The sequence below is a fragment of the Zalophus californianus genome, chromosome 17 (assembly GCF_009762305.2).
Source record: "Zalophus californianus isolate mZalCal1 chromosome 17, mZalCal1.pri.v2, whole genome shotgun sequence".
NCBI lineage: Eukaryota > Metazoa > Chordata > Mammalia > Carnivora > Otariidae > Zalophus > Zalophus californianus.
In genome coordinates this window covers 49,073,226-49,095,017 of record NC_045611.1, presented here as the reverse complement: position 1 = coordinate 49,095,017, position 21,792 = coordinate 49,073,226, and the positions used below count along the sequence as shown (strand labels likewise).

The 21,792-nt window shown below is 35.5% G+C and overlaps 1 protein-coding gene across 3 annotated transcripts; it reads left to right on the top strand.

The window, feature by feature from the left end:
* The first annotated feature begins 542 nt into the window (after positions 1-542).
* Positions 543-21,396, top strand: ZNF404 (zinc finger protein 404). Of its 3 annotated transcripts, XM_027618704.2 has the most exons (6): positions 543-683; positions 965-1,041; positions 10,396-10,471; positions 10,680-10,755; positions 12,975-13,101; positions 19,394-21,396. In XM_027618704.2, the coding sequence occupies exons 5-6, from the start codon at positions 13,068-13,070 to the stop codon at positions 20,914-20,916; spliced, it is 1,557 nt and encodes a 518-aa protein (XP_027474505.1). In that variant the 5' UTR covers positions 543-683; positions 965-1,041; positions 10,396-10,471; positions 10,680-10,755; positions 12,975-13,067; the 3' UTR covers positions 20,917-21,396. The 3 variants fall into 3 exon arrangements, with proteins under 3 accessions (XP_027474505.1, XP_027474502.1, XP_027474504.1); XM_027618701.2 differs by lacking the exon at positions 10,680-10,755; XM_027618703.2 differs by lacking the exons at positions 543-683; positions 10,680-10,755 and having other exon boundaries at positions 692-1,041.
* The last annotated feature ends 396 nt before the right edge of the window (positions 21,397-21,792 follow it).

Below are 21,792 nucleotides of genomic sequence, written 5' to 3'. Positions count from 1 at the left end.
AGCACTGGCGACCTTGTCTCCGGCTCCCAGCCGGCGGGACTGCATTTCCCAGAAGCCACCGGGCTCGCATCCACCTCGATCCCTGAGTCCTTTTCCGGTGTCGGAGCAGCCGTGGTCACTACGTGGTGAGTAGGACCTATCCAAAGATAAAAATCAGCGGAGGCATCTACAGTTTCTGACCGGAGCCCGACGGGAATCCTTGGATGGGGTGAGAGGCTCTCCAGGCGAGGACAATCTGGGAACTGACAGGGCGTGTGGAGCCCGGAGTCTCAGGCCTGTGTCTGCGTGAACAGCACAGATTTGTGTTCCTACGAGAGACGTGTGTGAGTCTGTGTGTGTGTGTGACACTGTGACAGCGTGTCTCCATGACGGCGTCTGCGCTTGTGTATCAGACCCTTGGTTGTGCTTATTTAATTAACTTCGTGGCTTATGGGTGAGCGACGGTTGTGTGGCTCCGCGGATCCTCCGCCCTGTCCGTCCTCCGCCGCGGATAAAAGAGGGAAGTCAGATCCTGAGCCTTAGAATGGAAGAATGGAGAATCACGGCAAGATGACACAGACTTGATCTTGAGATGAGATCTTTTGAAGCTGCAATTGGCCCCAAGGCAGGCTTCTGGGAAGACCTGATAAGGTCCCAGGAGTAGGATTCCCTCCTGGAAGGTTCTTCCTTGGAAGCTCCTGAAGGTCAGTTACATGTCTCGTATCCACAGCATTTCCAGAACTCTGGCCCCAAGAACCTGCTGTGAATTAGAGACCGATTTCTCCCGGGACATCAGTGACCCTGGCCTCCCTCATCCTGGGAAGGTCAACACTATTCCAGTATCCTTTCTACTCTTATACTGGTGGTTAGTGGTGGTGGGGGGGGGGAGACTAGGTGAGAAGGTGTGGTCATGGAGTGTGTTTTCTAAGTTACTGTGCTATCCAAGAAAGTCCTGATGTTTCAGGACTGCCTTCTCTTTTCCCAGTGCTGCCTGTCTCTAAAGAAAAAAAGAGGATACTGAGAGAAAAAATTTTTGTTACACATCAAAAAGTTAAAGTTCAGGTGAGTTTGTGTTTCCTCATTATTCATTCATTAAATACACTTGAATTTTAAAGATATGAGACCCTTTCTTTTCCTTCGCTGAAATGTCCTGCCTATTAGTGACATATCTGTGAATTGTGTGTGAGGCCATGCAGATGAATCACCCTTTTCAGGGCCCTCAAGCCCTTTTCTCCATAATTTATTTAACCTGTTGCCTACTGTTAGTTATTATGTTTCTAATTTTTGACTACCAACTAAATTAGTCTATAATGAACATCATTATGCATAGATCTTTATGTCCTTTTACAGTCATTCCCTAAGGATAAATTTCTAGTTTTGAAATTTAAGTCAGATACCAAATATTTACAATATATCAATATGCTTGTACTCCTTGGAATATAATGACAAAAAGACATAGTTGCTCTCCTCAAATGACTTGTTATCCACCAAGGAAATGAAATCAAAATAGGACTAAGTAAGACAGAAGATGTGAGATGTCACTAGAGAAATCCAGGTGACCTGCTTTGGGAGTTCATAGGAAGAGACATCATTCTGTCTCTAGCAGTCCTGCCAGAATATGATCACATTATGAAAACTTCCTTCTGTGACCATACCACACTTTTTTTTTTTATTCATTCTCATGATGATGGGTTGTTCCCTGTATTTGACTATTATGAATAAACCTTCTATGAACACTCCTGTACAAGTTTTTTTGTGGGCATATGTTCATGTTTTCCCTGGATAAATACTTAAGGGTGGAAGTGGTTGACTTAATTTGCACTCCCTGCAAGATACAGTTACTTCTCAAACTGGCCATCACTTGCTATTGTTAATCATTTTAACTTTAGTCATTCTGATGTCTGTGTAGTAGTATCTCATTGTGATTTTAATTTTCATTTTTCTGATAAGTAATGATGTAAGCATCTTTTCATATGATACTGCCCATTTTGATATATTCTTATGAAGTGTCTATTCAAATCTTTTGTCCATTTTTAGTCTTTTTTGTCATTTTAATATTGATTTGTAGGAATTTTATGTATATTTTGAATACAAGTCCTTTGTGAGTGTATATAAACATGTATGTATGCGTGTGTGTGTGTGTGTGTGTGTGTGTGTGTGGAAAGAGAAAGAAATAGAGAAAGAAAGAATGTCTTTCATTAGCTTATAGCTTCTTACTTAATGATATAGCAAAGAGAAGTTCATAATTTTAATGGAGCTATTTACCAATTTTTTTCTTTTATGGTTATTGCATTTTTGTTCTGTTTAAAACATCTTTTCTTGGGGAAGAAGGGACAGCTCTTCCTTACGGTAGAATTCCAATTGTTAAATGTAGAAGGAAAGAGGGACATAGAATGTGGTTGTTTAGGCAAACACCACAGTAATAGTTGTTTCAGACACAAACAACTAATAGATGCTAAAATTAGTGGGTGAAAATTTGAGGAGAAAAAGAATTTGCATAGTGTCAAAATATTTCCCACTATCCAAGATGCTTATTAACTACAAAGGGAAAGGTAGTAAGTTTACAGTAGAGAAACCCAGCAGAAAGCAGTTTAATCAAGCCATCGAGGTTAACATCACCAGTAATAAGACATTGCTGTCATTAGCCCTGTCTTATGATACAAAGGACACAACACCATCGTGGTACTGCCAAAATTGTACAACCAAATTCCAGTTACAAAAATATTAGAAAAACCAAGTGGAGGATATTTGACAAAATAAATGACTGGTACTCCTCCAAAATGAAGAGGTCATGAAGATAGGTGTGGTGGCCAGCCTTTATAGTGACCACGTGATTGCTGCCTGCTGGTGTCTGTGCCATTGTATAATCCCCACCCCTGGAGTGCAAGCAGAACCTGTTACTTGCTTTTAACCCATAGAAAATGGCAAAGGTGAGGGGGATGTCACTTCCGTGATAAGGTTATTTTATACGGTAAAAGAAATGGTATGTCACTGTTGCGGTTATGTTATGTCATGTAAGACCCCATTATAGCAGACTAGAGCTAACGATTCTCTTTGTGGTCTTGATGAAGTAAGTGGCAATGCTGGAGAAGCCCATGTTGCCAGAAACTGCAGGTGGCCTCTAGGACCTAAGGGTGTCCACCAGTGGACAGCCAGCAAAAACGGGCCCTCAGTCCCATAACTGCGAAGAAATTAATTCTGCCAACAATTTGAATGAACTCTGAAGTGGATTCTTCCCCAGTTGAACCTCTGAATGAAAACACAGCCCAGTGAAAACCTTGTTTGCAGTTTATGAGATCAGCCTAAGGGGAGCATCCAGCTAAACTGTGTGCAGACTCTGGGTCCACAAAAATTGTGCGATGATAAATATGTGTTGTTTTAAGCTAAATTTGTGGTAGTTTGTTATGGCAGCAGTTGAAAACTATTACCATAAGAAGACTTTGGAGATTGGAAGAGACTAAGGAGAAATAACAGCTAAATGCAGTGTGGGATCATGTATAGGATCCTGGAAAAGAAAAGGACATTAGTGTGAAAAACTGGTAACATTTGAATAAGATATGCCATCCGTAGTATTGTACCAATGTTAATTTCCTGGTTTTGATCATTGTCCTTTGTAAGATGTTAACATTAGGGTCAGGGTTAAAAAGAACTCTCTCTACTCCTCTTGCAACTTTTCTCTAAGTATAAAATAAGTGAAAATAAAAATTAAACCAAAAAAAGGAGAATTTTGCATAGCCATGATCATGAAGATATTTTCCTGTTTCTTCTTCCAGGTTTATTGTTTCAGTTTTCAAATTTAGGTGTATGATCCATCTTGGATTTATATCTGTGTATGTAGTGGGATCAGAGTGAAAATCAGTTTTTGCACACAGCCAATTACTTAGGCACCTTTTGTTGAAAAAGACTATCCTTTCTGCTCTAAACTGCAGTCAGACTTTTTTTGTGTGAAAACCATGACTATATATGTGCAAGTCTCTTTCTGGACTCTCTATTCTATTGGTCTGTTTGTCAATCCTATGTCAGTATCACTGTTTTAATTACAGTAGCTTTATATCACATCTTGATATCTAATGTGATTTTGACAACTTTGTTCTTCACAATTGCCCTGACTCTTCTGGGTTCTTTGCATTTCCATATAATTATAAGAACAAGTTAATTTTAATTTTCTTAAAAAAAAAAAACCCTGCTGATATTGTTGGAGATGCATCAAATCAATAGATCAATTTAGAGAGAATTGATAGTTAAAATTGAGTCTTCCAATTCATAAACATAGACTGTTTCCATTTGTTTAATTCTTCTTTAGTCCCTTAATGGTTTGGTGTTTTCAGTCTAAGTCTTGTCCTTTTGTTAGGTTTATTCCAAAACGCTGTACTTTTTAGATTTTTTTATAAACTGTTGGGATTTTAAAATTTCATTTTCCAATAACTTTGCTTTAATACAAGTAATTGTTTTATACTTTGACCTTTTATTCAATAATCTTGCTAATAAATTCACTTATTCTAACAGATTGTAGAACTGAAATTTTTTTCCAAATCATGTTATCTGCAAATAAAGATAGTTTTACTTCTTTTTTTTCTAACCTTCATACCTTTCATTTCACTTTTTTTCCTTATGGTATTGGATTGGTCTTACAGTACAAAATTTAGTAGAAGTGGTAAAAATGGACAAACTTGCCTTGTTCCTGAACTCAGAAGGACAGTGATCCATATTTCACCTCTCATATAATTATAGTTGTAGTTTTACTCTTTCCTAGTTTGCTGAGAATTTTTATCATGAACTGTGGTTGAATATTATCAAAGTTTCCGTATCTAATGAAATGTATGAATGGCTTTCTCCATTTTTTTTATTTAAGATTGGAAGGTTATGTTGATTGATTTTTTGGAAATTAAATGACCTTTATATTTCTAGACTAAATTTCTCTTGCCCTCTATATCACCTATAATATTTGGTGTAATATCCTTGCTAATCTTTGGCTTAATATGCTTACATCTATGTTCATGAGAGATGTATTGTAATTTTCTTTTCTTGTAATTAATGTCCCTGTCAGGTTTTGATACCACAGTTATGCCTCATGACATGGTCCATTTTTTCTATTTTCTAGAAGATACTGAGTTTGACTTGTATTTTTAGTTCCTTAATTGTTTGGGAGAATTTGCCACTGAAGCCTCTGGACCTGACACTTTATGGGAAAGTCCTTAATAAAGATTTTATTTCTTTAGTAAATATAACAATATTCAGATTTTCCATTTTTCATATCGGTTCAATTAAATTGTGTTTTCAAGGAATTTTAAAATTTCATCTATATTTTCAAGTTTATTTTCATAAAGTTGTTCATGAAATTTGTTACCAATGTAATGTCTGTAATATATGTAGTGCTATCTCCTTTCATATTCCTGATATTGGCATTTATTTTCTTGACTAGCCTAGTGAGAGATTTATCAATTTTATCTCATCAATGAAATAGTTTTTGGCTTTATTGATTTTTCTTTGTTGTATATCTGGGTTTTTTATGTGACTGGTTTCTTTTAGTGTGCTCTACTTTCTGTAGAGTAGTATTGTACCAATGTTAATTTCCTGGTGCTTTTCTTTGTCTATCTTCCAAAGGTAGATCATTGATTTTTAACCTTTCCACTTTGATAATACATACATTTATGTTTGGATGAAGTAGGTCAAAGCATTTAAAAGAAAGAAGAAAATAAGAGGACAATTATTACAAATGCTCATGCTAGACGAACCATGAGAGACAATGGACTCTGAAAAACAGAGGGTTCTAGAGGGGAGGGGGTGGGAGGATGGGTTAGCCTGGTGATGGGTATTAAAGAGGGCATGCTCTGCATGGAGCACTGGATGTTATACACAAACAATGAATCATGGAACACTACATCAAAAGCCAATGATGTAATGTATGGTGATTAACATAACAATAAAAAATTTTTTAAAAATGCTCATGCTATCCACTGGGAAAAAATAAATTCCAGATTTATTTAGCATGGACATAATTTGACAAAGGATTTCCATCGTAATTTCACTACTAATTTACTTGTTATGTCAATATATCTGTAGTACACCAAACAACTATGATGGAGATTAAACAATGAATGGCATTTATCTGCAGCATTTATAAAAAACAAAACAAAAACATATATAAAGTTAAAATGTCTTTGTAAGCATTGGTTGGATTGCATCTCACAAGACTTGTTATGTCATACTTTCATGATCATTCAGCTCAAAATATTTTCTGGTTTCCATATTATGATTTGGTTTTTGACCTATACTTATTTATTTTTTTCCTTTGATTTACTTTTTATTTATTTTTTTATTATTATGCTATGTTAGTCACCGGTGCATCATTAGTTTTTGATGTAGCGTTCCATGATTCATTGTTTGTACCTATACTTATTTAGAAGTGAACTTTTTATATTTGGAAACATTTGAGAAATACCTGTTTTTAAGTTCTAAATTAATTCCAAGGGCTTCAGAATATATGCATTCTTTTTGATATTAATTATTTGAAATCTATAGATACTTGTTTTATGGCCCAGAATATTCTGATAAATATATTGTGAGCATTTGAAAAGAACGTATAGTCTATAGTTTGGGAGTATAATGTTCAATTAGGTCAATTTGATTAATCCTGTTCAAACTTCTATGGCCCTGTTGATTTTTTTTTTCTCTTCCTGTTATTGGTTACCAGTGGAGGGTACTAAACTCTCAAACTTCAATTATAACTTTGTCTAGCCTTTAATTTTGTTGACTTTTGCTTTATGTATTTTAAAGCTATGTTACTAGGTACATAAGAAATGTAGGACTACCATCATATTCTTCTTGAATTGTATGAATGTCTCTATTACTTTTAATACTTCTTGCATTGAAACCTATTGTATCTGTTATTAATACACTAATACTAGCATTTTTCTTATTACTCTCTAATATATTTGTCTTTGTGTTTAAAGTATATTTCTTATAGGCAGCATAATTGATCCTGTTTTTCTTCTTAATCTAATCTGACAATCTTAGATTTTAATTGCAATGTTTAGTACATTTACATTTTACTACAATTACTGATAAAATTTGGTTTAAATCTGTCATCTTGCAATATATTTTGTTTGTCCTGTTCATTCTTTATTTCTTTATTCCTCTTTTCCTGTCTTCTTTTGTATTAATCAGGTATTTTTATTATTTCATTTTATCTCTTCTAGTAGGTTTTTCTGGTTGTACATCTTTGTATAATTCTTTTAGTAGTTAACTGAGCTATTATAGAATGCATCTTTGAGACAGTCTCCCTTAAATTAGGGCTTTTACTACATATCAACTAATATAAGAACATTTTAATAGTTTAACTCTATTTATGCTAGTATTGTCATTTCTTCTTCCTATATTACAAGCCCCACAAGAATTATTATTTTTGTTCCTTTAAACAGTCCATTTGTTTAGTCATATTAGTCATATATTTACTGTCATAACTTTTTGCACATGCTTCCACCTGGGATTATTTGCCTTTAGTCTGACTGCTGTCCTTTAGTATTTCTCATATTGTAGGTCTGTTAATAAGAAATTCTCTAAGCTTTTGTTAGAAAAGATCTTTCACTTTCATTTATGAAAGATATTTTCTCCGGTATAAAACTAACAGTTGTCATTTTTTTCTTTCAATACTTTAAAGATATAATTCCATTCTTCAGGCCACTGTAGTTTCTATTGAGACATGAACTTTTTCTTATAAATGATACCCTATTTTATTTTATATTTTATTATTTTATTTTATTTATCTTATCTTATTATGTTAGTCACCATACAGTACATCATTAGTTTCTGATGTAGTGTTCCAGGATTCATTGTTTGTGTGTAACACCCAGTGGTCCTGCAATACGTGCCCTCCTTAATACCCATCACCGGGCTTTTTAAAAATACATACTATTATGATATATTTGTAAACTTTGTTTTTCAACAGTTTGGCCACGCTGTGCCTAGGTATGGATTTCCTTATTTTATCTGGTTAGCTTTGATGAGTTTTTTAATTTATGTATCCAAACATTTCATGAGATTTGTAATGTTTTTGTCCATTATTTTTTCAAATAAATTTTCTGTCCTATATTTTTAGGTTTTCAATTTCATGGTTTGACTGTCTCCTATATTTCTTTTCTATTTTGCTCTGTTCTTTCCTTTTTTTTTCTCTCTGCATAAGATTATTGTTAATTTGACTTTACATTGACTACCCAATGCATTCTTAATTTTCAATATTATATTTTAAATTATAAAGTGTTCATGTGAATCTTTAAGCTAAATCTCTATTGATATGCTTCATTTTGTATTCTGACTGAGCCAGCCAGGCACCCCCCCCTTTTTAAGTAAGCTCTACACCCAACATGGGGCTTTAACTTACAATCCTGAGATCAGTGGTAGCGTGCTCTACCAACTGAACCCATTTTGCACCTCATTTTGCCCATGTTTTCCTCTAGTTTTTTTGGCATCTTAATCATAACGTTTTCAAGTCCTTGTCCACTACATAGGTCATTTCTGAGTCTGTTTCTACTGAGATTTTTTTTTTTTTATGTTATGTTCGTCACCACACATCACATCATTAGTTTCTGATGTAGTGTTCCATGATTCATTATTTGCGTATAACACCCCGGCTCCACGCAGAACGTGCCCTCTTTAACACCCATCACCAGGCTAACCCATCCTCCCACCCTCTACTGAGATTTTTTTTTCTTGATTACCAGTAAACTTTTTCCTGTTTCTTTGCATGTTTAATATTTATTATTGTAAGGTGGCACTGTGGATAATATACAGATTCTGGATTATGTTATCTTTCTTTAATGAGTTTACTTCAGGGTTTTTCAACCTTAGTGCCGTTGATATTTTTGGCTAGATAATTCTTTGTTGTGGGGGGCTTTCCTGTGCATTCTAGGATGTTTAGCAGCATCCCTGGTTCTCTACCTGATAGAAACAATGGCACCCCTTCCCCCATTTTGACGACCAAATATGTCTTCAGACATTGCTGAATGTTCCACTATTGAGGACCGGTGATCTGTACAATCATTTTCAAAGTCTGCTTCATTTTCCATTGTATGAATGCACTATAGTTTGTTTAATTAACCACCCATCTAAGAACCTTTAGATTGAGTACCTTTAAATTTCTCTCCAGTTTTTTAAAAATTTTCACTAGTAATCTATCCTATTCCTTTCTACATCTCTAGGCACATTTTACAGTTATTTCCTTTGGATGGAGATTCAGAAATCGCCTTTCATGGTTAAATTCTTATGCATAATTCTGCTTACATGTCTCAAATGCCCTAGGTTTTCACAAGTCTACCGGACACCATAACAATGCTCCTTTCCCTACACCTTACTATATGTGGTGCATCATCAACCTTTAAAATCTGAAAATTGAATACCTATAAATGATAGTACCTTATTACTGAAAAACATCTCTTTAGTAAATCTTTTGATAGGTGATGTCCTAATTACCTGTTCTTAGGTTTCACACAAGGGAACAAAAAATCTGGGTTTAAAAGGCAATAGTTGGAGAAATATTGGCCTTATAACTATAGAAATGCGATTCAAAACACATCACTTCTACTTATTGTTTGTGATATGGGGATATGTCTTTAATTCTTTGAACTTTCATTTTTTTCATCTGTTGAACTGAGATAATAACTACATTGTGGAATTAAATGTCAATGTGTATAGACTACCTATCACATAGAAGGTTGCAAAAAATCTATGTGCTGCTATATGGTTTCAGTAAGAATGAATTCACTCCTCTCTAGTGGGTACTGGGTGGGTTGGTTGCTGAGGCACAGGGAATGACTCACGCCAGCAAAGTAGATCCTGATCGGGAAATCCAGGCTGGTTAGCCCAGAGGATCTTGGGAATCATAGTTCTGGCTTAGGGGAAAGGCTTCATATGGGCAGGTAGTTTTACAGTGGTCAAGATTTCCAGGTTGGTCTCTACTGTTTTCTGTCTTTTATCTGGTGCAAAAGATTTCATGTCCAAGTCCATCCCAAAGACATGAAGGTTGTTGCAGTTTGTGTTGTGTGGCTTGGTCTTTACCCTGTAAGATAGGCCTGGATGAGGATCTATTCAGTATCACTGAACAACCCAGGCTGGGTTCAGTTGGCTTGATAAGTATGAGAAATAAAGCAGTGTGGGTGTTTGGATCTAGCTTGGGTGCAAGAGTGCCTCTGTTCTGTATCCACTTTTATGTGGCTTGTATCTGTAGATATGGGGAAGGGCTTGGGTTTGTCTAGACTTCCCATATCCCCTGACATGTGTTCATGTGTTTGGGAGGGTAGAGAGTGGGCAAGGACAGTGGGAAGCAGGAATAAAGAAGAACGAAGAAAGGTTATATTACCTTAGATAATTTTTGGAGTTCCGAGATACACTAGATCTCAAGGCCTCTTTTTCCTCTCCCAGCTCTGGCTTCTCTGAAATCAGCTTCTCTAATAGAGGAAACCTGAGGAAGATCAGCAGTTTGAAAACCATGGCCCAGGTAAGTGGATGTCTGTCTCCCTCCTGAAATACTATGATTTTTAACTCAGGTAAAACTTTCATTCTTTATCCCCATACCTCCTACCCAGGAAAGCTGTATCTCTGACCCTATTTCATGGTTTCTCCCCTCACAGAGAAGGATGGTGTCCTCCTCATTTACTCCCTTTTTTCCTAACTGATTTTCAATTATTCATCTTCTATGTGTTCAGTCTTTTCTCAAGAGCAGTGTTGGAGCAGTGCAAGAGTGAAGTACCTTGAAGGAAATATTTGAGCTTCCTTTGTCAGGTTTGTGGTTTCATTTTATAGAGATGATGGTCCTGGGGCACCTGGGTGGCTCAGTTGGCTAAGCATCTGACTCTTGATTGTGGCTCAGGTCATGATCTAAGAGTCGTGAGATCGAGCCCCATGTTGGGCTCCGTGCTGAGCATGGAGCCTGCTTAAGATTCTCTCTCTCCCTCTGCCTCCCCCCCCAAAAAAGAAAGGAAAATAAATGGTGGCCCTATCTGACCACAGGAGAGAAAACTTTCTCCTTAGTTTTCCAGGAAGATAAGGGAGTTTGGGGTTATGAATGGTCTCAGACTCAGGTGTGAAATGAGAACTCAGCTTTGAAAGCTTTTAGGTTTGGGTAGAAATGTTATTGGTGCCTGCAGAGAGAGAGAGACAGACAGACAGACAGACAGATATCAGGGCCCTGGCTACAGAAATCACTGAGAATTTTGTATTGAAAGAGAAATTGCTGGTCTTGAGTAAATCAGTGTTTTTCTGATCATCCTACATTAGTGTGTTCTAACTAGGAACAGTAGTTCAGTAAGGGATTGTAGAAAGGAAGATCATCTAGAACTACAAGTGGTAGATGATATTGAACAGTGGGGAAGAGGTTAGAATTTGTGTCCAACCTAAATATCGTAATAGTATACTTTAAAATTTAATATTACTTTAATAATATTATTAATAATACCTTAATACTTTAAGGAAGATTAAATCTGATGTCTTTAAGAGGGACTAAATGAAAACATTAACTTGTGAGAATAAAGGAACTGCTTATGATGCATAATCTGACATATATTATGCTTTGATAAAATTACTTAATTTTATACAAACTCCATTTCCTCAGATAGAAACTTTATCAGCTTTTTGAAGTATAATTGACATATAATTAAGTGTATGTATTTTGTCTTTTTAAAGCAGATTTATTGAAATATAATTGACGATAAGTTGCTCATATTTAAAGTGTAGAATTTGATAAATTTTGACTTATGTATATACCTGTGAAACTATTACCACAACCAAGATAATGAACATATCCATCATTCCAAATTTTTTCTCATGCCCCTTTATAGTTGCCCCCTCCTACCTGCCCCCAAACTTGCCCTTCATGCCCAGGCAACTGCTGTTCTGCTTTCTGCCACTATAGGTTAATTCACATTTTCTAGAATTTTATATAAACGGAATCATACATCATGTGTTCTTTTTTAATATTATTTCATTCAGCATATTTATCTTAAGATTCATTCATATTGTTGCATATATTAGTAGTTCATCCATTTAATTGCTGATTAGTATTCTATTCTCAGTATATACAAAGATTTGTCTATCCATTCCTCTGTTGATGGATTTTTGAGTTCTTTCCACTTTTTGGCTATTAGGAGTAAAGCTGCTTCATGCACAAACCTTTGTGTGGACATATGTTTTCATTTCTCTTGGATAAACACTAGGAGTGGAATGACTGGGGGATATGGGTGTTTAACTTCTTAAGAAATCAATAAACTACTTTTCAAAATGATTTACCATTTTACAGTCCCACCATCAGTGTGTGAGAGTTCCATTTTTTTTTTCACATCTCCAGCAACACTTAAAATGGTCAGTCTTATTAAATTTTAGCCATTCTAATAATTGTGTACTGTCTCCTAGCAGTAAGCTACAGCAATCATAAGGCTCATTTCATTTGTTACTTGTCTGTCAGGGATCACTACCCAATATTTTCTGCCTCAAAAACCATTGTTTCATACGATTTGTCTATGTTTTTTTGTTACTTCACATGGGAGGGTAAATCCAATCCATGTTACTCCATCTTAGCTGTAAGAGATTTTATAATTCATTTTGGAGAAAAAATGAACAATTCTTTTTACATAGTCCTTGAAGAGAAAAGACATAAGAACTTGTATTTACTAATAGTATGTGATTCAGGTACATAGTAGGTAATGTTCTTATATATACTGTTTCATTTAATTGGGAAAGTCTGTTTGCTTTATTCATTTTCATACATTTAGGTATTTAAGTTTTCCTTTATTTTTAAAGGAATTTTTTGCACTCCAACAGGATTCTTCAAGACTGTTGGTACTCTACTTCGGAAGCTAATGTATTTATTCTCATCTAATCATGTCATGATCTTGTAACTTCAGCTTATTTGTTTTTCTATATTACCCCCTTACTGCAATTCAGTCATTCTATCTTGAACATTTTTTCTTTACTGTTATGAATAATACATGGGTTTGTCTTTTCAGGTGCCGTTGACATTTAGTGATGTTGCCATAGACTTCTCTCAGGAGGAGTGGGAATGCCTAAATTCCGATCAGAGGGATTTGTACAGAGATGTGATGTTGGAGAATTATACTAACTTGGTCTCACTGGGTAAGGACATCTGCCTGAAGTGATATAGAATCTGCTATCTGGAATAGCTGCTTTCTCCACTGTATATTTTATGCTCTATGCCGAGAAACTAGATAAATTTCTCCATATTCATATTCCCCATATTCTCAGAGGCCTAGTTTGAGTTTTGTTAGATGGAAATGGGCATCTCCATTCAGCACCTGAATCTTTTCTTTTATTTACCTGCCTACCTCCCTCTGCCCCATCCTGCAATTCCTTCTTTTTCTAGAATAAACGTTTGAATTCTAGGATTTTTTCTGAATAACCAATGGCAAAGAAAACAAATTTCATATTATGTGTATGTTCAGAATATCTACAAATATTCCATTTTAATTGCTGGTCCACCTACATGGAAAACAGGTAACATGGGGTCCTGGTTTTCTCTTTGCTACAAATGAAACTTGGTAATTTTTACAGTGTAGAATGAATCAAGAACAGTATCTTTTTAGTATTATTTTTATACTTATAGCAGTGGAAATGTTGGCTTGCGGTGATTTTATAGTTTCTATTGAGAAGTGAAAGTCTTCATTCAGCTTTTGAAAAATACTTGACCATTCTTTCCTCTCTTCTGGGACTCCAGTTATACCTATGTTAGATCTTTTGAGTGTATCTCACAGTTCTATCATGTATATATCTCCTTTTCTCTCTATTATTTTCTCTTGACCTGTATTTCAGCTCACTTACCTGTATTCTGCTATGATAAGTCTGCTCTTAAAGATGGGTTTTTCATATCATATGTTGTCTTTTTCAGTTCTAGAAATTCAATTTGTCTTATAACATCTAATTTTATATAAATTCTTCATTCTTTATTTACTTTCTTTCATTACTGTTTTTTCATCTGTGGGCTATGCTTATATTTCTTCTTTGCTCTTGTTATTCATCATATGGTAATTCCTCTTCACGTTACTAGTAACTGTGATTGTATGCTGGATATTGTGTACAAAAGAACTGAACGGGGGGCACCTGGGTGGCTCAGTCAGTTGGGCATCTGACTCTTGGTTTCAGCTCAGGTCATGATCTCGGGGTTGTGGGACTGAGCCCCGCTCGATTGGGCTCTGCATTTGGCACAGAGTCTCCTTGTCCCTTTCCTCCTGTTTCTCCCCCTGCTTCCTCTCCTTCTCTCTCTCTGTCTCTCAAATAAATAAATACTTAAAAAAAAAAAAAGAACTGAATGGTTTCCGGTGATGGTATCTTCCACCAGAGTATTTACATTTTCCTCTATTAATCAATAGAGTGGCAGGCTGATCACTATAATATAATCAGTGATTGAGCTGGGTTGGTGCTGATTTTCAGTTTTGATATTTCTTAGTTACCTTTTTTTTTTTAATCACTTTGCCTTTACTGCTAGCTATACTCAGAATAAGTAAGTTTCTGCAGGAGAAAAGTGGTAGATCCTCAGGGCCAATTCACCACTTCTTCATGGCTCTTATTGTTTATCTGTTTTGATTTCAAGCTTCCTCTCCCAATGGATCTTTTGATTCCAGAAGAAATATTGAAAATTAATAAGCTGATCATCCATTTGATATGCCAGGAAAAGAGCACAACAGACTTAAAGAAAGTAGAAGAAAGGAAATAATAAAGGAAAGAACAGAAATTAATGAAATAAAAACCAAACATACAAAAGAGCAAGTCACAACTATAAATTTGGTTCTCTCAAAGAATGAATAAAAGTGGTGCAACTCTATCAACATGAATCAAGAAAAAAAATTTATGTAAGGAAAAAAGGCACCACATTACAAACCATGAAGCCTTGAAAATATGGTATTTTGAAAAACATTTTGCCAAAAACTTTGAGAAATCAAATGAAATAAATTATTAGAAATTTATCTACAAAAAAATGCCACTCAAGAAAAAAAACAAAACAGGGCACCTGGGTGGCTCAGTCGGTTAAGCGTCTGCCTTTGGCTCAGGTCATGATCCCAGGGTCCTGGGATCAAGCCCCACATCTGGCTTCCTGCTCAGCAGGGAAGTCTGCCTCTCCCTCTCCAACTGCCTCTCCCCCTGCTTATGTTCTCTCTCACTCTCCCTCTCTCTCAAATAAATAAATAAAATATTTTAAAAATAAAAGTAAAAACAGCTCTTTCAATATCCTCTACTAATTATATTATCTGTATCATTCCTTGTTGTGTTTCTTTTAATTTTCTCCTAGTAAGGGTCATACTTTCCTGCTATTTTACATGTCTAATAATTTTTTATTAGATGCCAGACATTGTGAAGTTTACTGTGTCGGGATGTTGGATTTTCTAATATTCTTTTACATATTTGGGCTTTGTTCTTGGATGTAGTTATGTAATTTGGAATCTGTTGATCCTTTCATGGTTTGCTTTTAGGCTTTGTTAGGGTGGGTCCAGAACAGCTTTTAGTCTAGGGCTAACTTGGCCCCACTACTGAGGCAGTATCCTTCTGGGGACTATGTTTGATGCCTTGTGTGGTATGGGGCCTTTCCACTGTGGTTGGTGGAAACAAGAACTATCCCCTGCCCTTTGTGACTTCTAGGGGATGTTCTCCCTACTCCTATCTAGTAGTACATTCTTTGTTCTCATTAGTGTCCTCATACAGATGCCCAGATTCACATTCAGCCCCAGTATCAAGGGGATTCCTCTACAGATCTCCAGAGATCTCTCTGTGCAGCTCCCTCCTCTCTAGTACTCTGCCTTGCAAATTCTGCACTTATTTCTTTCCCTTAATTCTCTACTCTGTCTTCTCAACTTGGGGGTACAGCTGCACTTAGTTTCTCCTCCATGTGCTTCTTTCTAGAAATCCTCTTTAGACAGTGAGCTGTGGTACTTGTGGGGCACACTTCATTTGTTTCCCCTCCCTCGGGAAATTTCTATCCTGTACTATCTATTTTCCAATATTTGAAAGATGTTTTTTCACATATTTTGTTTGGTTTTCTAGTTGTTTAAGGTAGGAAGGCAAATTTGATCCCTCTTAATGTTACATGACCAAAAGCACAAATTATTAACTCTGTCTTTGAAAGCTTCTTTGCACTTTAGTACAAGAGGTCTTAGATTCACCTTTATCTTCCCTGCCCTGGACTAGGAATTAGCTATTTCTCTAAGGCACCCTCATTAACATCAGTGGGAAATAGTTTACAGGGACTGAAACCTGGACAACAGGGAAGCTAATTGTAATCACCTTTTTGTGGGATAAATATACAATTTTTAAAATTATTCTGTGGAAATTGGTCTGTTTAGATTTTCCATCTCTTCTGGAATCTGTTTCTGTTATGGTCTTACTTTTATTTTAAAATAATTTTAGATTCACAGAAGATTTACAAATGTGGTACAAAGAGTTCCAGTATATAATTCCCATAATGATAACATCTTACACAACCATGGTACATTTGTGAAAACTATCAAATTAACATTTTACAATACTATAAATATTTTATTTAGATTTCACCAGTTTTGGCACTAATGTCTTTTTTTCTGTTTCAGGATCCAATCCAGGATACCACATTACTTTTAGTCATCCTGTGTCCTTAGTTTCCTCCAAATGTGACAGTTTCTGTTTTTCCTTCTCTTTCTTGACCTTGATACTTTTGAAGATACTGTTTGGTTAGTAGAGTGCCTCCAAATTTTGGTGTGTTTGGTGTTTTCTTATTATTAAACTGAGATTATGGATTTGTGGGAAGAATACCAGAGAAGTGCCCTTCTTATTGTATATTAGGGGCACATGATATCAACATAATTTATCAGTGGGGTGCTAACCTTAAAAACTTGTATGAAGTGGTGTCTGCTGGTTTTCTTCATTGAGAAGTTATTATTTTTTCCCCTTTTCATATTTTATTTGTTAGAAGCAAGTCAGTAAATTTAACTGGGGTGAGTTTTTATAAATTATATTTTCAAAAAATTCATCATTTCATGTACATCTCAAATTTATTTGCATAGTTATCTTGTATGGGTTTCTTAAACATTTTTTATTTCCTTATTGATGACTGTTTCCCTACTGTCATTGTGTTTAGATTTTCCTCCTATCTTTTGTTCCTTGAATAGGTAGGCTACTGGTTTGTTTGCATGTGTTAATTGTACAATTTTACTTAAAATTTGTTTTTATTATATTCATTTCCCTTTTTCTGTTTTCCTTCAGCAGACTATCATTCTTTTTCTAATTTTTGATTTAATATTTAATTCATTCATTTTAATTCTTTAGTTTTTCATTAGATGTAAGCCTTTTAGTCTATGAGTTTGCAGCACTACAGTTAAAGGCCATAGATTCTGATGTATTGTATCTTTATTATCATTGTTTTCAAGAAGTTCCATGCTTTCAGTTTGTATTTATCATTTGCTAACAGTAGTTGTTGATTTTTATTTATCAATATAAAGTGTTTTGGCTTTTGGGGATTGCTAGTCATTTCTCATTAGTTCAGAGAATATTGTTTGCTTTACTTCAACTTTTTGAACATATTGTACTTCATTCAAAGGAGAATCCCACTTGCCTTCAACTCATACTTGACCCATTTAGCACATTAGAGTTCTTCAGGCTGCTCCACTATCCAGATAGCCAACTTTAGCCTATATTCAACATTTCCTTGTTGAAGAGTCCCAGGCATTTGGTTTCCCAAAGTCTGTTCCCATAGCACTTAGTTACTTTATTTTTTCCCAACATCCTCAAGTTTAATTTCTTAGATTTTCCTAAGCCTTTTGAAATAATATTAACTATTGCAATTCCTGAAATACATTTCTGTGAAATTCAAGAATGATTGGACTTGGCTGTAAAGGAATGGAAAGGAGAATTTGGGAAAGTCATTAGAGAAACAAAATGTAGTGAGCATCAGTAGGATGGATGAATATTAAAACACTGCTGATGAAAGTAATACACCATCTGATTATCTTGATTGAGATAAAGCAGAAAAACGATCGTGACTAGGCACAGGGAAGATGGAACAATGGGGTAGAGACATGTATATCAATATAAGGTGATAAGCAATTGGAGAATGATCAGGTGTCACCTATTTCCATTTATATTTTTGACTGAGCTAGTTTGGATGTGCATATTTCTCACTTGTAAGGTAAATGACAGAAAACATATTTTACTGTAATAAGGTAAGAGAGATTAGTCAGAGAGAGATGGTGGATAACTGTTGCACAATTTTCAGAACTAAATGGATATTTTACTCAGCTGCCTTCCCCAGTAACCTTAATTTTCATTCTTATTTACTTTTACTTTCATCCAAGTTCATTTTTAAAATTCAGTATTTTATCCTACAATTAATATTTACCTTGTGGTAAGGACTTGTTTTGCAGTAGTAGTTAGAAGAACTTTTGAGTTTTACAGTAAGAAAATAAGTAGTAAAACAAATGAGAAAATAAATATGTAATAGAAAAAAGTATTTTGAAGACAAAAATTAGGTGTTGGGGGGCACCTGGGTGTCTCAGTTGGTTAAGCAACTGCCTTCGGCTCTGGTCATGATCCTGGAGTCCTGGGATCGAGTCCCACATCAGGCTTCCTGCTCGGCAGGGAGTCTGCTTCTCCCTCTGACCCTCTTCCCTCTCGTGCTCTATATCTCTCATTCTCTCTCTCTCGAATAAATAAATAAAATCTTTAAAAAAAATTAGGTGTTGGAATAGAGAATAAAGGATGTGAATTTACTTAAGAGTTAGCAGAGGCAGCCTTTCTGAAGATGTGATTTCTAATCTGCAAGATGATAATTTAAAGGCACTAGGTAAAAGGATTTCTGAAAGGTGGAGCACCTGTGCGGAGCCCCAGGAAATGGGAAAGGTTATATATGTTTTAGTAGCTGAAGAGATGCATTTGGATAGTATATATGGAACAAAAGATGCCAAGGGCTTGAGATGAATTTGTGTAAAAGACAGATCCTTTTTACTTATGATTATGTGTTTAGGATTTTATCCTAAAATAAAGACAAGCCATTGAAAAAATTACATAAAGCCATCTGATAGATTAATGTTAGAAATGTAGATGACCAGAACCTACTCCTCTAGATTCTGATTCACTCAGTCTCAGCAGATATCTAAAAGGTAGTGTATATAAGAAGCTCCCTCTATAATTTTGATCCACACTAAATATGAGAACTACTGACTTTTTCTCTTTGCCTACTCACAAACTTTATAGTTCTCAATATGAACGTTCATAATTTTCTGAGGCCTTCTTGCCTTTTAAAAATTTCATGACAGTATTTTAGGATTTTATGACCCTTTTACTTCTAGTGAATATACTTCTCAATTTATCACTATTTTTATTCTAGAAGGCCCCTCCTCATCCCCAGTACAGGAAAATAGCATTTGTTTATTTTCTTGTTTTCTTTCAGACTTTGATTTTACAACTGGGACCAACAAGTTATCTTCAGAAAAAAGCAGTTATGAAGTAAATTCATACCATCGGGAGACAATGAAAAGAAGTAAAACCTTCAACCTTATGAGGTTTATTTTCAGAAATGACCCACAGTGCAGAATTGAATTTGGGAGAGAACAGGGGCCTAACATGGGATGTTTTAGTCAAATGACATTTATAAAACATATATCTCTTCCTCTACATCAGAGAATTCACACTAGAGAGAAATCCTATGAATGTAAGGAATGTAGGTGGGGCTTTAGAAAATATTCACACCTTACCGAGCATTTGAGAGGCCATAATGGTGTGAGACCCTATGAATGTAAGGAATGTGGAAAAGCCTTTATAGTTCTCCAGCATTTTATTAGACATAAAAAAATTCACACTGATTTAAAACCCTATGAATGTAATGGATGTGAGAAAGCCTTTAGGTTTTATTCACAGCTTATTCAACATCAGATCATTCATACTGGTGTAAAACCCTACGAATGCAAGCAATGTGGGAAGTCTTTTAGACGTTATTCTCACCTTACTGAACATCAAAAAATTCATATTGGTTTGAAACCCTATGAATGTAAGGAATGTGGGGAAACTTTCAGATTGTACCGACATATGTGCCTACATCAGAAAATTCATCATGGTGTGAAACCCTATATATGCAAGGAATGTGGGAAGGCCTTTGGTCATCGTTCAAGTCTTTATCAACATAAGAAAATTCATTCTGGTGAGAAACCATATAAATGTAAACAATGTGGAAAGGCCTTTGTTCGCAGCTATCTACTTATTGAACATCAGAGAAGTCATACTGGCGAGAAGCCACATGAATGTAAGGAATGTGGGAAGGCCTTTAGTAGGGGTTCAAGCCTTCTTAAACATAAGAGAATTCATAGTAGTGAGAAACTCTATGATTGTAAGGACTGCGGGAAGGCCTTCTGTAGAGGCTCTCAACTTACACAACATCAAAGAATTCATACTGGCGAGAAGCCACATGAATGCAAAGAATGTGGGAAGACATTTAAGCTTCATTCGTACCTTATTCAACATCAGATAATTCATACTGATTTGAAACCATATGAATGTAAACAATGTGGGAAAGCCTTCAGTCGTGTTGGAGACCTTAAAACACATCAGTCAATTCATGCAGGGGAAAAACCCTTTGAATGTAAGGAATGTGGAAAAACCTTCAGACTTAATTCTCAACTGATTTATCATCAGACAATTCACACTGGTTTGAAACCATATATATGTAAAGAATGTAAGAAGGCCTTTCGTTCTATCTCAGGTCTTTCTCAACATAAGAGAATTCATACTGGTGAAAAACCCTATGAATGTAAAGAATGTGGTAAGGCCTTTAATCGTAGTGATCGACTTACTCAACATCAGAGAATTCATACTGGTGTGAAACCACACAAATGTAAGGAATGTGGAAAGGCCTTTACTCGTTGCTATCAACTTACTCAACATCAAAGATTTCATAGTGGTGAGAAACTCCTGATGTAATGAGAGTCAGAAAGCATTTAGCTTTGGCACATCCTTTTACCATTATCACTATTCTACCGCCTAATGATGTTATGGTAAAGATTATTTAACACAAAATTTAAATGCTTAGAGGGGCATCTGGCACATAGTATTTGCTTACTAAGTACTGTGGTTCTTTAATGATAATCACCATTATTACTATACATAAATTCATGTGGAAGGAAGACCCTATAATGCATATTTTTTAAATGCATCAGTGTTCATCCATATTTTCTTCAGATAATTAATTCTGGACAAAATCCCATAGAATATACTAAACAAGACACTTTTTTATTCAAAGCTCAACTCCCTGAAGATTAATAATAAGAAACGCTGTGCCTAGGCACCTGGGTGGCTCAGATGGTTAAGCGTCTGCCTTTGGCTCAGGTCATGATCCCAGGGTCCTGGGATCGAGTCCCACATCAGGCTCCCTGCTCAGTGCAGAGCCTGCTTCTCCCTCACTCTCTGCCATTCCCTCTGCTTGTGCTCTTCTGTCTATCTCTCTGTCAAATAAATAAATAAAATCTTTTTAAAAAAAGATTAAAAAAAAAAGAAATGCTGTGCCCTTATTGGATATTGTGAGTTCAGCTGTTGAAAAACTGGAGAGGAGTTTGAAGAAAGTTTCTTACAATAAATTCCACATGCCCTACAATTGAAATAAATTAAAAACTTAACAATTTGGTAGCCAAAGACCTATGAACATGTTCATATTTATGAGAGAGAAATAGCAGATATATTGAATCTAGGTAGAGGGCAAACAAACTTCACTGTAACACTGTTGTACCTTTTATGTAAATTTGAAAACTTTCAAAAACTCAAGGAAAACCTTTCCAAGTCAACCTAGGTCTTTGGCTACCA